This window comes from Apiospora marii (assembly GCF_038362585.1).
Source record: "Apiospora marii strain CBS 49790 chromosome Unknown utg000009l_segment0_segment0, whole genome shotgun sequence".
Lineage (NCBI taxonomy): Eukaryota > Fungi > Ascomycota > Sordariomycetes > Amphisphaeriales > Apiosporaceae > Apiospora > Apiospora marii.
In genome coordinates this window covers 1187061-1200390 of record NW_027117381.1, presented here as the reverse complement: position 1 = coordinate 1200390, position 13330 = coordinate 1187061, and the positions used below count along the sequence as shown (strand labels likewise).

At 55.3% G+C, this 13330-nt stretch overlaps 6 protein-coding genes across 6 annotated transcripts; 3 read left to right on the top strand and 3 right to left on the bottom strand.

Moving 5' to 3' along the window:
* Positions 1-205: 205 nt before the first annotated feature.
* On the bottom strand, positions 206-994 carry PG985_011901 (cutinase-domain-containing protein; the record flags this gene model as incomplete). Its single annotated transcript, XM_066831668.1, has 2 exons — positions 206-328; positions 422-994. The coding sequence occupies 2 exons, from the start codon at positions 992-994 to the stop codon at positions 206-208; spliced, it is 696 nt and encodes a 231-aa protein (XP_066679718.1).
* A 1389-nt stretch (positions 995-2383) lies between these two features.
* On the bottom strand, positions 2384-3547 carry PG985_011900 (extracellular dioxygenase; the record flags this gene model as incomplete). Its single annotated transcript, XM_066831667.1, has 1 exon — positions 2384-3547. One exon carries the CDS (start codon positions 3545-3547, stop codon positions 2384-2386), a length of 1164 nt encoding a protein of 387 aa, XP_066679717.1.
* A 169-nt stretch (positions 3548-3716) lies between these two features.
* PG985_011899 (uncharacterized protein) lies at positions 3717-5419 on the bottom strand (the record flags this gene model as incomplete). Its single annotated transcript, XM_066831666.1, has 2 exons — positions 3717-5319; positions 5376-5419. 2 exons carry the CDS (start codon positions 5417-5419, stop codon positions 3717-3719), a joined length of 1647 nt encoding a protein of 548 aa, XP_066679716.1.
* Positions 5420-5952: 533 nt separating this feature from the next.
* PG985_011898 (uncharacterized protein) lies at positions 5953-7914 on the top strand (the record flags this gene model as incomplete). The annotated part of the gene is made up of 5 exons (XM_066831665.1): positions 5953-6237; positions 6287-6499; positions 6566-6758; positions 6841-7009; positions 7083-7914. The coding sequence occupies 5 exons, from the start codon at positions 5953-5955 to the stop codon at positions 7912-7914; spliced, it is 1692 nt and encodes a 563-aa protein (XP_066679715.1).
* A 1007-nt stretch (positions 7915-8921) lies between these two features.
* PG985_011897 (uncharacterized protein) lies at positions 8922-9272 on the top strand (the record flags this gene model as incomplete). The annotated part of the gene is made up of 1 exon (XM_066831664.1): positions 8922-9272. The coding sequence occupies one exon, from the start codon at positions 8922-8924 to the stop codon at positions 9270-9272; it is 351 nt and encodes a 116-aa protein (XP_066679714.1).
* A 1487-nt stretch (positions 9273-10759) lies between these two features.
* On the top strand, positions 10760-12769 carry PG985_011896 (uncharacterized protein; the record flags this gene model as incomplete). Its single annotated transcript, XM_066831663.1, has 8 exons — positions 10760-10971; positions 11085-11388; positions 11459-11468; positions 11529-11651; positions 11715-11934; positions 11998-12432; positions 12516-12669; positions 12734-12769. The coding sequence occupies 8 exons, from the start codon at positions 10760-10762 to the stop codon at positions 12767-12769; spliced, it is 1494 nt and encodes a 497-aa protein (XP_066679713.1).
* Between the last annotated feature and the right edge of the window lie 561 nt (positions 12770-13330).

The window sequence follows — 13330 nt, the reverse complement described above, 5'->3', positions numbered from 1 at the left end:
ATATATATGTATTTGTTCCCTTGCAGGCTTTATACAGAAAAAGAAGATGCAAGTGCAGCAAGAATGGCTTGAATTAATGACAGTCAAGCTCTACCGGCTCTGTGGTAGTCCCCTTTGAGGCACCCCTTTTCCTTCCGCGGTGGAGCCTTGCGTCTGATATCACCTCTCCGAGAGCAGTATCGACTGGGCTTCTAGTGCTCGGGCTTTAAGCGCCCAGCTGCTTCTTGGCGAAGTCGACTCCGAGCTTCTGCGAGGCGGAGCTGCTGGGGTAGGTGAGGTGGACCGCGTTGATACCGACGCCGTGGGTGGTATCACAAACACCATCGCCCTGTCAGTATGGTTAGCGTTGAATATCCAAGATCTTGCGCAGATGAGGGGAATGGGGCTGGAAACATCACAAAGTATTGGCGGAGGGACTTACGAAAGCGCACACATCCAGGGTCTTGGAGACCCAGTTCTGGGGGATGGAGCCGAGGAAGACGGACAGGCCGTTGACGTTGCGGGTGGTGGCGCCGCCGTTGATGTCGACGTTGCAGGCGAGGCCGGCCTTGTGGTTGGGGTTGCCGATCAAGAAAACGCCCTTGACGGCGTCGAAGGCGGCGCCGCTGATGCGGCTCATGGCGTTGACGGTGGCGGCGGCGCCCTGGGAGTAGCCCTGCAGGATGAAGCACTCGTCGGGGCTGGTGCGGAGGGTGGACTCGATCTTGTTGACGATGTCGGCGGTGCCGAGGACCGAGTTCTGGCTGGCGTCGGCGGCGTAGACGGTGTTGTAGATCTTGCCGCCCGGCACCTCGGCCGTCAGCCGGCGGTTGATGGCACTGAAGCCCAGGGATTGGCCCTGCGGCTCGCCGGTGCCGCGCGTGTTGATGATGGTGTAGGAGCTGCAGGCGCCGACCCACTTGTCGACGGCGGCAACCTCCACCTCGGCGGCGGGGGCAGCGCTAACGGTCAGGGCCAGGACCGAGACGAGGGAAAGGAGGGCGTTGGCGTGCATGGTGGGCGACGAAAGTTGGTCTATTACTTATTATTATTGCGGAGAGGAAGCAAGGTGCCAGGAACAGGAAAAAGAATGTATAGGGTTGGAGATCTTGCTTGAATCAGGAGGCTTGCTTGATGACAGAATCAACCTGACGCAGAGGGACGACGCAGGTGGTTTTATATCTTTCTTTTTGGGCCCCAGCTCACCTCGAACCCCTGGAGATGGAGATGAAGCTGGGTTGATCAAAGGCGTATACTCTCCATCCACCTGCACCCGACCCTGGAGGATGGATCCTTTGGGCCCTTGCCGATGCGGGCGGGAGGAAGAAGCCATATCGCCGAAAGCCAGTTCTGCGTGAACTTTCCATACTCGCTGTAGCGCGCGAGATTCCCCCCAATAGCGGCCAGTGATCCCGGCAGGGGTTGTGCGGGTCATATCCACAGGCCTGGGCTCCAGACTCCAGTGAGGGAGAATGAAATTGTGACCGGTCATTCAATACTTGGACGAAGATGCTGCAGCTTTCAGCTTTCGACTTTCTATAATTCATGTGGTTTTGAATTTGCCCAATCGCACGATGCGGTGCTCCGTGGTAAAAACTGGTGAAACCTGATGAAGCCATCGCTGTCGACGATAAAGTTGGATGGGGTGCTAGTGGTTGAGATGGCAGTCAGATGGGCTTGCCGCTACAAATGCTTTGCCTCCACTAAATTAGCACCCGAATCGGAATCTACAGTAGCAACCCGTGCCCCAATGCGACGGTCAAGCCAATTGGGCAGCGGGGATCATACCGTCCAGCTGCAAGCTGCGCCAGCGTTCGGTAGGGCATGCAAGCTTGAAATGTGTCAAAACTTCCAATACCAAAAGAAACAATACAACAGCACCTTCGCTTACAAACATGAAAAGTTGCCGAGGCTATTATCAGAGCACATCACATATCACATTCATCTCCCCTCGAGTTCCATGCAGTGATGGCTCGATGACTGAATCGCTCAGCGGAGATCATGAAAAAGAAAAGAAAGCAAGCCCAGTCGATTGTCTCTGGCCCCCATTTTTTGTCGGCTCGCGACGTATACCCAATCGAGAAAGCCCGAAGATTAGTAGTCACGTTTCAGGAGCCAGCCCCATCCACAGCTGGCTTGGCTGGCACGAACAGGTGGATGGTGCTCCATTTGAGCGCGATGCGGCATTCGTTTGGCAGGCCTCTAATCTTGTACTACTTTATTTTTGGTGGGGCTCAGGCAGTCTGCTGCCGCATTCATCGACTCTGATACCGGGGAAGACGGGCGAATTCGACATTGCGAAAGACGGCCGACAGCTGCACTAGCTTTGAGTGGTGTGTCCAAATCAATTTACAACGCATACCATGCTGATAATACACTCAAGATGATTTCAATAGCTGATCGATCAGCACGGGGATGTCATGGGCATCCTACAACCAAAGCAAGCTAACGACAATCCCCCTCCCAAAACAGAGGCTAAGTACGGTAACGCAGATCGCTTCACAGCTCCAGATGCCGGCGTGGAGCTGCCCGCTGGCGGAGGCTGGACTGGCGTACCGCTGCCTGGGGCGCCAAGTGCCGAGGTAGTAGGCGAGGAATTGCTTCCGTCCACAGCATTCGCATTCCCCGTAAAGTGGGCGGCCGGCGGCGCTTGGTCGTTGTAGTTGGCGCTAACGTCGACGCCAACGGTGATCCAAGCCAGCAGGCCGTCGGCCAGCGAGTCGCCCAGCATCTGGTAGTCCATCAGCACGTCGTAGTCGGACGTCGCGGCGGCTTCCGCGATTCCGTCCTCGAGCAGGTCGACGAACTGCTGTTGATTGCTCTTGTAGGGCTCCGTGGCCTCCACCGCCGACACGAGATCGCGATCGAAGAAGAGCTGGCCGATGTGCGTCGCGACCCCGCCTTCGTAGGTTGCTGCTGCTGCGGCTGATGCTTCACCGGAACGAAGCACCTTGGCGTCCTTGGTGCTGAGGATGTGCACGTGGTTGGCGCGCCCGGTGTAGTGGCTTGGGAAGACGGTGTCGAACTCCACCACGCCGTCAGCATCTGTCACTTGCACGCCGCGGCAGAAGTTGCTGCCCAGCCCGCCCTGGCCTGTCGCGGATACGCCGGAGTACACGCCCGTCGCGTTGGAATGCCATACGTCGATGACCATGTCTTTTACGGGGGAACAGGTGGAGGTGCTGATGAATTGGATATCGAGGTGCAATGGCACGCCCTTCTGGCCCTCGGTCACATTGGTCCGCATCAGCTCCCCCGAGACGAAGTACGGACCGATGGTGGTCTCCGCGACCAAGGCGCACGACGCATTGCCCGCGAAGATGATGTCGGGGGACGTGGACGGGTCGTACTGTGCATCTACCTTGTGCGACTTGGCCGCCAATTTCTTCAGGTCGGCCTCGTCGCGTTTCTCTGCAGGGGCGGCGGGGCGACTGTCCCGGAAGATGCCGCGCGTTTCACGAAGCTGTCGTGCGGTCTCGGATCGACGGGCGGCGGCGCGCTGCTGGCGGGCCAGCACTGGCGGCGAGTTGGCGCAGCCGCTCATGGCGCGGATCATGTTGGTGCGCATGGCGGTACGACGTCATTTCGCGCTGGACCAGCTCGGCGCTAGATGGTTTCGGGTCCTCCGGCATGCGTCAGGGTCTTGCTGTCGAACGTGCACCACGGCGAGGTAATGTAGTAAACGAGATAGTAGCCACCCAACATTAAATTAATAGCTTTGCTTCGTATCTTTTACCTCATATCTTAATCTCGTTCACTTGCAATAAGATGTTTTCAATGAAACGCACGCCAGCTAGAATACCTTCCGTGTCCTGGGTCTGTAAGTCGCCGTCTCTCATGTTGTTGGCCTCCTCCAAGCAGGTCAAGCAAGACACGACAATGCCTGTATATATCTCACCCATGACAGTCGGTAATCGGTCCAGAGCCAGCGCGATCATGTGGTACATGCATTCGTCGCCAGGCATGTTGCTATCTCGGCCATTCTGAACGCGCCAGGACTGCACAATACCTTCGATGCCAGGCCCTGGCTTGGGGCACTGGCTCTCATCGTATTGTACGAATGATTCCCACAACCCGACTTCGAGAAGGCAGACACCGAGGCTGTAGATATCATGCTCCATTCTGTAGTATTCGGCGGGGTACTCCCCCTGGCGGGAAGGGTGCCGGTAAATATTCCTATACCACAGCCCATCGCCCAACATAGCACTCGCCCCATTCACTCTCCGAAATCCTTCAAACCCCACGAGAAAGGTCGAGCACTGCCGTGACCCCGCGTCTTCATAGAACAGGATTGATTCGGGTCGCACGTTCTTGTGGACAAAGTCGAAGGTATGCACATAACTGATACTCTTCACCAGCTCCCGCGCAATCGATACACGGCGGTTCAGAGACACGGCGCCGCAAGCTTGTGTTGGGTTATGACCGGCGAGTAGGGCCTGGCGCAGGCTCTGGAGTTCCCCAATGTCGCGAGGTTGATAGAAGACCAGGTCCAAGGATGCCAGACGCCCGCTATGCGAGTCCTTGAGCGGCATCACGCCCTTGCAGGTAAGCAGCCCAAACGCCGTCGGGTCCGCCTGCCTGAGCTTGTGGGCGAGCCGCCGCACGTCGGCATGCGTCGACGCTATGTCGCTGTCCGCTGCCAGCGGGATCGGGTCAACGATGTACCACTCGGCTTGGTCAATCGGGGGTCGCGCCATCAACGCCGATGAGTACGGGATCGGCCGCACCTCCAGGCGGCTGCGTGCCATCGTCAGCCCCCTCTGTTGTTCGGGTGAAGCGCGTAGAGCGGCCCGCAGCCTCTTCGCCGAGGCCAAAGGAGACGAGCGGAATGGCGGGTCGCCCCGACCCCCGGCAGACGCCAAAGCTGCAGCCGGCTGTGACACCGCACCTCTAGACTCTGCCTCGGAGCCCCGCTGGAGCGCATCATCGACCACGGGATTGTTGACGCGGATCAGGAGAAGCCACGAGGGATCGAAACGCTGCTGCCACGCCTCGAGGTCGTGGATGATGGCGTTGAGTGTCGTCTTCATGCGGACGTATTGCCAGCGGTCGACGCGCTGCCCGAACGACCAAAATCCGACCCGCGGTTCCTGGCCCCGCTCCCTGGGCGTGAGCTTCTGCATCTCCGTCACGGCGACCGAAAGCTTGGTGGCGAGTAGCATCATGACATTCTCCAGGATGCGGCGGTGCTCTTGTTCCAGCGCCATCGCGATGTCCTGCACCGCGATGATCTGGAATTCGGTCTTGACCCATGTCAGCTCGATGCGGACAATCTTCTCATCTACCTCCACCTCCGCGGCTTTCCACGTCTTGCATGCGTCTCTGAGGATAGCCCCAAGCCTGGCTTCAGTCAGTCAAAAGGCATTTACATTCCCTGGTGGGGTGTCATGAATTACTTGATACAGCCCTCAATCCCCGTGAAAATCAAGCCGGGATCCATTGCTGCTTGGCTAGTGGTCGGGGGATATGTACCTTGCGCCACGTGCTTTGCAGAGCGCCGTGACGGAGAAAATGGAAGAGATAATCTGTATAGTTTAGAAGGGAGAAATGAGGGGTCTTTAATTTCCCATTATGTTTGGAAGAAGTGAATCCCGACCGGTTTTTCATATTCCACACCTCTTCATCGCCCTTCTCTTCATGCGCCAAGATTCCCTAAATGCTGACACCACTGCAAATCCTTCACCGAATTTGCTACACAGCCTCAGCCTCATCTACAAAGCGCTACGAAAGTTCTTCTCATTGGCTACGGCGAGACACACTTCTTGATTTGGCGTCGTGACTACTCAGCAATGTGCAGCTTATGTCTTAATCGGCAAACGAAAGGAGACTGGGGTTAAGATTAGACCCCAAGTCGTAATACCCTCATCCCTTTTAAAAAGAGTGTAATTATATCATTATTTCCAGCTTATTCTCTCTCTCTGCATATCGCAAGTCGGTACGCTTTAGTCCCACGCTGATAGACAGCCTCTCGACATGCAAAGGCGTACCGCAATAAGTGATACCCTGGGGGATTGGATGATTCCCACAGGACGCCACGTCCGAGGCTCAGGTGATGAGATCTGGCGGCGACCGGAAGGCGGGAAACTTGGCGAAGGCACCTATGGGGATGTCTGGATGGAGATTTGCGATTCTGGTCCTCCAGAGAAAGCTCGAGTCCGCGCTGTGAAGGTAATTCCACAGAAGCACCTAGGCCTGACGCAGAGAGAGTTAGAAGCTATGATCAAGTGCGCTACCTCCTCGAACCATCCCTATTCCAAGGTAGGTGCACAGAACCCTTACGTATGATCTACCAATGACCATTTTCTAGTACCGTCACTACCTTGTCGAATTCATGGGCTGGTTCCAGGTTCAAAGCTCGACGGTGATTGCTATGGAATTTGTTTCCCATGGCAGTCTCCAGCCCTACATCTCAATGGGTCGGTTTTCGGCCCCCGAAGTCGCTTCCATCACAGTCCAGATCGCTCGCGCATTGCAATTGATCCATGGATCAAATATTGCGCATCGCGATCTCAAACCCTTGGTAAGAACATCCAAAAGTGCATCGCATATCAGGCAAGGCAACTCACCGGGCCCTCGTCCTTCTTAGAATATCCTGGTCGCCCAGACCGGGCCCAGCTGGTGGATCAAGGTAGCCGACTTTGGTATCGCAAAGTCGAACCAGGGTACCAATCTCAAAACGCATCGCATGGGCACATCTCAGTACATGGCGCCCGAGGTTCTTGGAGCGGATGGCATTGACGACCAGGCATACTCAACGGCCGTCGACATTTGGTCCTTGGGTGCCATCATTTTCTGCTTATTTACTGGGGCGCCACCGTTCCGGAGCGAGTTTGAGACTTATAGCTACGCCATAGGCCATAGGGTATTCCCCCAAAGTCGACCCCACGTCGCACTTGGCACGCCGAGAGGTCATGGATGTGGTTTCTGCCACAATGGCCAAGACACCAAGTGAACGCCCGAGCGCCGGGCAGGTTCTGGATTACTACTGGCTACAACCGTTCGCCAGCTTCGTGGATCGTATGTTTGTCAGGTTAGTGCAGGGTCCCACATGGCTCAACAGTCTGTCTCAATGCGTAAAGATTCAATTAACAAATTGGTGGAAGCTTTGATCATGTGGCCCAAGATACCACGATCGACGACCCCTATTCGGACGCCTCAGCCTCAAACGCATTTACTGTCCCAGCGCCAGTTCCCGACTCTCGTACTCCGAGTAGTGGGGAGGCGACGTACAAGCCGTACACTCCACCATCTCAGGCCACATCACGAGTCCAACCAGTGTCCGATTCGCGTACTCAGAGTAGTGGAGAGAGGTGGTACAAGCCATACATTCCACCACCTCAGGCCAAATCACGAGTCCAACAGCGGCGTCGCGACCGGCCGTGTGCGATTTGCCTAGACAACCTTTCACCAGAGACCCATTGCCTGTTCCCAGGCTGCAAGCGCTCCTTCGATACTCGGGGGCCGCTGAATCGGCATCTCGACCAGGTCCAGCACCATGTCGACTTGAGCACCCACGTGAAGGTGTTGTGGGACGACTCTTCACAGCAGTGGATACAGCGGGAAGGCGAGGAGATACCACACGCGCCCAAACGTTGGCCAGCATGGAACGGCCAGCTGCGTCAGTGGGAGCCGCTGGAAGGGGAGGCAATGGCACAGCCACAGAGGTCCAACGCCCGGGACAGCCAGTGTGTGATTTGCCTAGAGAAACTTTCACCAAAGACCAATTGCCTATTCCCAGGCTGCAAGCGCTTTTTTGACGCCCCGGGACCCTTGAATCGACATGTGGACGCGCTTCGTCACCACGTTGACCTGAGCACACACGCGAAGGTACAGTGGGACGAGCGCTTGAATGAATGGGCGCTGCGGGAGGGGGAGAAGGTGCCTCACACGCCCAAACTCTGGAGTGGCCAGCTGCGCCGGTGGGAACCGCGTTAAGAGAACAGGAGAGTGAAACTGCAGCCGCCCCTGTGCTAAGACGGTCGCACACACTGGCAGTGGCCGCGGAGCTCGAGTTGACGGGTGGGCAAAGCCTTCGCAGCGTCCGACCTCCTAGCACTTTCTGTCATGTTAATAAAAAAAGAAGAAGAAAAAGTGCCTCGTATTTAAAGCTATTAACGTTGTGGAACGTCGCCGGCATGTAGTACCATCGTTCTTGCTTCAATTCGGACAATTCCGTCCTTATTGGGGCCTTTAAGCTCTGCTAATGCGGAAAAATATAATAAGAGACGTCTCCTCGAAGGTGAGGGAACCTGGATGGTTAATTGGTACGCCACTATTGGTGAGTGGTAGTGCTCGGCAGCGATTGGGCATTCGGTGCTCAAATGAGTGCCAAGCCTAGAAAGTCGATTGGCTTTTGGTCTCAATTGACTCTGGTGGCAGCGGCATCTTCCCTGCGACTACACCACTCTTAATCTTTTCGTTCTCGAAGGATTAACCGTTGGCTCGTAGATCGGACGTGTCTCTCTTGCATAGGGCTACCATCAGACGAACGCTCAAATTGTGCAGTCTTTCCTAGTGGTTCGAGACTAATACCGTGGCAAGCAGCGACGGGTCACAAGGCAAGACACTCACTGCGAACAGGTCTCACCAAAATACCGTTGAATACCATGTTTTATTGTCGAGAGCGGGACGTTATGAAGTAAAGATTATATGAGTACATTTTAACTTATTTTAACTACAATGTTTACTCTAGATGAGTTGTTGAGATTCTCAAAGTCTCGTTTTTCATCACCTGGAGAATTTTAAGAACCATAGCCAATCTGGCGCACGGACCATCTCATGAGGTCGGTGGAACACAGCTGCTTTTCCCCCGCGATCTTCATCTCAGATGTCCCAGAGAATGTCTGCCAATCAAACCCAATCTCTCGTCCCTGTCTCATCTTCCAATTCGGAAATATTAATACAGCCGCTCTGTTCGTTCTACATTACTCCTTCTGGTGAAGATGGCTCAGTCGGTTTCACCCAATACCACAGGGCCTGCAGTCCACGGCGTCTCTGTCAGCCCCTTGACGCAATGCTCCCATTGGCACTCGGAGCGCGACATCATCGCCATCCGTCACAAGTGCTGTGGCGACTACTACGCCTGCATCAGCTGCCACGAAGCCCTCGCCCAGCACCCACCCCAGGTCTGGCCCAAGGCCGAGCAGGCCAGCACCCGGGCGGTCCTGTGCGGCAAATGCCGCCACGAGCTGACCATTGACGAGTATCTCGGCTGCGGCAGCACTTGTCCCCAGTGCCGGGCGCTCTTCAATCCTGGATGCGCAAACCACTACTCCCTGTACTTTGAGACCTGATAGGTAGATGTCGGGAGCCGTGTCGGGAGCCGTATGGCTACTGAAGGTTTCGACTAGCGTGGTCGAGGACCGACTCCCCGCTGGCAGGCTGGCCGCACCACCGCCGCATCACAAGTCACCCCGCAATGGAAATACACATCATTGTATCTGCCAGCAGGATTATGGCAAGATAGCCGAGAATCTGAGGAGGGGGGGGGGACCGGAAACTTCTGCAAGCTGCTGCGTGCCATTGTTTAGACCCAAGCCTAATTGCCAATCAGAAGATCATGGGGTTGGCCGGTTGCCGAACAAGGAAGCTGCGAAAACTGATCATGCAAAGCTGCCACCAATACCGCCGAGCCGATTTCATTAGCAGGCCTGGCGGAACACAAAGCTGCAAGCTAATTAGTAACTCCTTGCCTGTTCGTTGGATCGAATCCGAACCAGCGCCTCGGAGCTGAACATTGTTCTAGACCAGCCCTCCTAGAAAGACACAGCTAGCAGCAACGTTGGGCGAACCGGCTGACTCGCCCAACGGCCAAGTAGGCTACAAATTTCGAGACCTTGAAGAGCCGTAATTGAAGTCAACCGTCCTGCCACTACTACCTACGTATGCAGAATTACGATGTTCACACAAGTACCCCTGCTTCCCCGGGCTTGACTGCCAACAAGAGCCTAGCCAACCCCGCAAGACCGTGAGGCAAAACTTGGTGACCCAGTGTCCCCCCGCACGCCAAGGGATTACCCCAGATTTTCCACTTCCCACCTGCTGTTCTTAGCGGGGGATGACACTTGCAAGAAACGTTACTCATGAATGACCCAAGGCATTCTATGACCGTGAAAAAAGGAGGCAGATGTTGGGATTGTAGAGGCATCGGGTGGTCCAATGTCGGTTTGCTCAAATCCGTCAAGTCGGGTCCCAAGTTATCAGAGTTCAAGATTGTTCCCAGCAAGAACCCAGGACGGTTTGAGCCGTGGGGGACCAAGCTTCCGGGACGAAGCAACGCAATGGGGCATTCAAAGTTTTAACACGCTCTTCTTAATCTAAGATCATCTTCATAGTACGACAAGCTAAAACAGGAAGGAGTCCTTGGCGGACGGAGATTCCGCTCGCTGCTTAGTCCAAAGTCTCCCATTCGCTCTGCCGGGCTCCCAAGAGCGGCTGGCCAAGGAAGGAGCTACTGTAGCACCTGCGGATTGAGGTGGTATGCAATGCACGTTGCTCCGCGCCAGTCACAGACAGAGGTGAGCATGGGCAAAGGCGAGAAAACGCATCCAGGGTCCCACTCCTGGGGACCCCCCATGACGGATGTTCCGTGTAACACAACCATCCATTCCTCTTGACCGCCCGCGGGGTCTCAATGGTACATATGTTGTCATCCCCAAGTATAGATGGAGTGAGACCCTTTCTTTTTGATTCGTCATTCATTGCTCCCGCATTGTCCAGCGGGTTCAGATACGATTGAAAAGCTCCTTGATTCATTCCTGGACAACCTCAGCAGCTCACGATGTCCCGCGATTACAGCCCCCAGGACCGCGATGGCGAGAAGGCCAATGTCGACTACATTGCCGACGTAGCGCATTCTGAACACGTCGGCGATAGCCAAGACGACTGGCGCAATGAGTTCACTCCCCAGGAGCAGAGGAGCATCATCAAGAGGATCGACCGCCGGCTGGTCACGACGGTCGGGGTCATGTATTGCGTGTCGTTAATGGACAGGTCAGTCGCACACCTCACCCGCGCCCGGCGCGCGAACCATTGAATCCGATGCTCATGCGACGAAACGCTGGCTCATTGCGCAATGAGATCTGACTGACTCCTTTGCGCCTTAGAACGAATCTCTCAGCCGCCAACATTGCCGGCATGGACAAGGACCTGGCCTTGATCGGCGATCGGTACTCCATCATCACCCTCATATTCTTCGTCACATACACCCTCTTCCAGCCGCCGTCGACGGTCATCGTGCGCAAGATCGGGCCGCGTATCCATCTAGCCCTCATCACCCTTCTCTGGGGTGGCGTCATGATCGGTATGGGCTTTGTGCGGGACTGGGCGCAGCTGGCAGGGTTGCGCGTCCTGTTGGGTATCATGGAGGCCGGCTTCTTCCCTTCGTGTGTCTACCTTCTTAGTACTTGGGTACGTCAAATCCTCCTTAAGACTGTCGTTTCTTTCGATACTCCGATGCTAACACCGGATCTCATTACAGTATACAAGATGTGAGTTACGATAGCTGTGGACATCATGAGTGGGAAAGCTTGACGCTAACGGGATGATAGACGAGGTCGGAAAGAGGTACTCCTTCTTCTACATCCTCGGATGTGTCGCATCGGCCTTCTCCGGAATCCTAGCCTTTGGTCTTATGCAGATGAAGGGAGTGGCGGGTCTGGCTGGATGGCGATGTAAGTTATTTCGCCTCGCTACGTATACTGGACCCTTTGGTTACTGACAAATCGCTGTTATAGGGATTTTCATCGTTGAAGGTCTCATCACATGCTTACTCGGCATCGGTGGATACTGGATGCTTGTGGATTTCCCCGACTCAACCCGGTCCTCATGGAATTTCCTGGGCGCGAGGGAACGGGCCTGGGTGGTGAAGCGTGTCAATGCGGATCGTGGAGATGCAGAGACACCCAAGTTCGACTTGAGGCGTTTTATGGCGGCCGGGGCTGACTTGAAGATTTGGTGAGTCCGAATGACATTCGGCATGAGAGCATTGAGGGGTGAAAGCTGACAATCTGCAAAAAGGGCATACGCCCTGATCTTCTTCAACACCACGACCATCACCTACGCCCTAGCCTACTTTCTCCCCATCATCCTGACCGTCAACCTGGGCTTCGAGGTGGGCGCGGCGCAGTGCCTGGTGGCGCCGCCCTACGCCTTCGCGGGCTTCTACATGTTCCTCATGGGCTGGCTGGGCGACAAGTACCACGTGCGGGGCCCCGTCATCGTCTGCAACATGGTCGTCTGCCTCATCGGATTACCGATCATGGGCTGGCACGCCAACCCGGCCGTCCGCTACTTCGGCGTCTTCCTCGTCACCGCGGGCGCCAACTCCAACATCCCCTCCGCCATGGCGTACCAGGCCAACAACATCCGTGGGCAGTGGAAGCGCGCGTTCTGCAGCGCGACGCTCGTGGGGTTTGGGGGGATCGGGGGGATTGCTGGGAGTTTGGTATTCCGGTAAGTTGCTTCACTAATTGCACAGATGTCGCAGATCATCCCACAGAAAGTCGAAGCTAACGCGTTCTCTTCACGCCGCCCAGGAAGCAAGATGCTGCCACGGGATACAAGCCCGGCCTGTACGCGTGCATTGCGTGCTGCTTGTTGACGATCATCCTCGTCTGCATCGTCGACACGTTCTTCTACTTCTCCAACAAGAAGGCGGACCGTGGGGAGAAGGAGCTCGAGGCTCATGAGGTGAGTTTCTTACACATGACCCCCCATAGCAAACTTGCTTTGTTACTGACATGAATTTGATCAGGACGGCTTCCAACCTGGCTTCCGATATACACTGTAGGGATTTGCTTTGGATGTGACGGGTCAATGACATAGCGTTTTTATTATGGACACGATGCTCGTTAGCGATTGTATGTACATGCTATATAGCTGATAAGCAAAAATGATGTGTACGATTAATTACAGGCGTGCGTGTTCCGTGACGAGATGCGCTGCGATAACAAGTACCGGCGCCAATCTCCCTTCGAATATGCAGGTACCCGCTGAGCCGCATCCCTTCGGCGGAATGTCAGCAGACCTTCAGACGAGGTCGCGAATAACCAGCGCACTATGATTGGGCGATATTGGCAACCAGATGTATGTGCAATCAATTACATACATAGCATACAGTACGATAAATGGTACTCCAAAGTCAAGAGGAATCAGAGAGCTGCGGCCGAGAATTGGAATCAAGGAGACAAAAGCTAAACTAGATAAAAGCATGGTAAGGAAGGGTATCTTCGCAAAATCGAAAAAGGGGTGGGTCCGCATCGACAAGCAGTACGCCTTATCGCCGACGCCCGTCACTGCTACCATCATACCATCGTCACTGAGTGGGGCGGGACCTTGGGGAAGTGTCTGA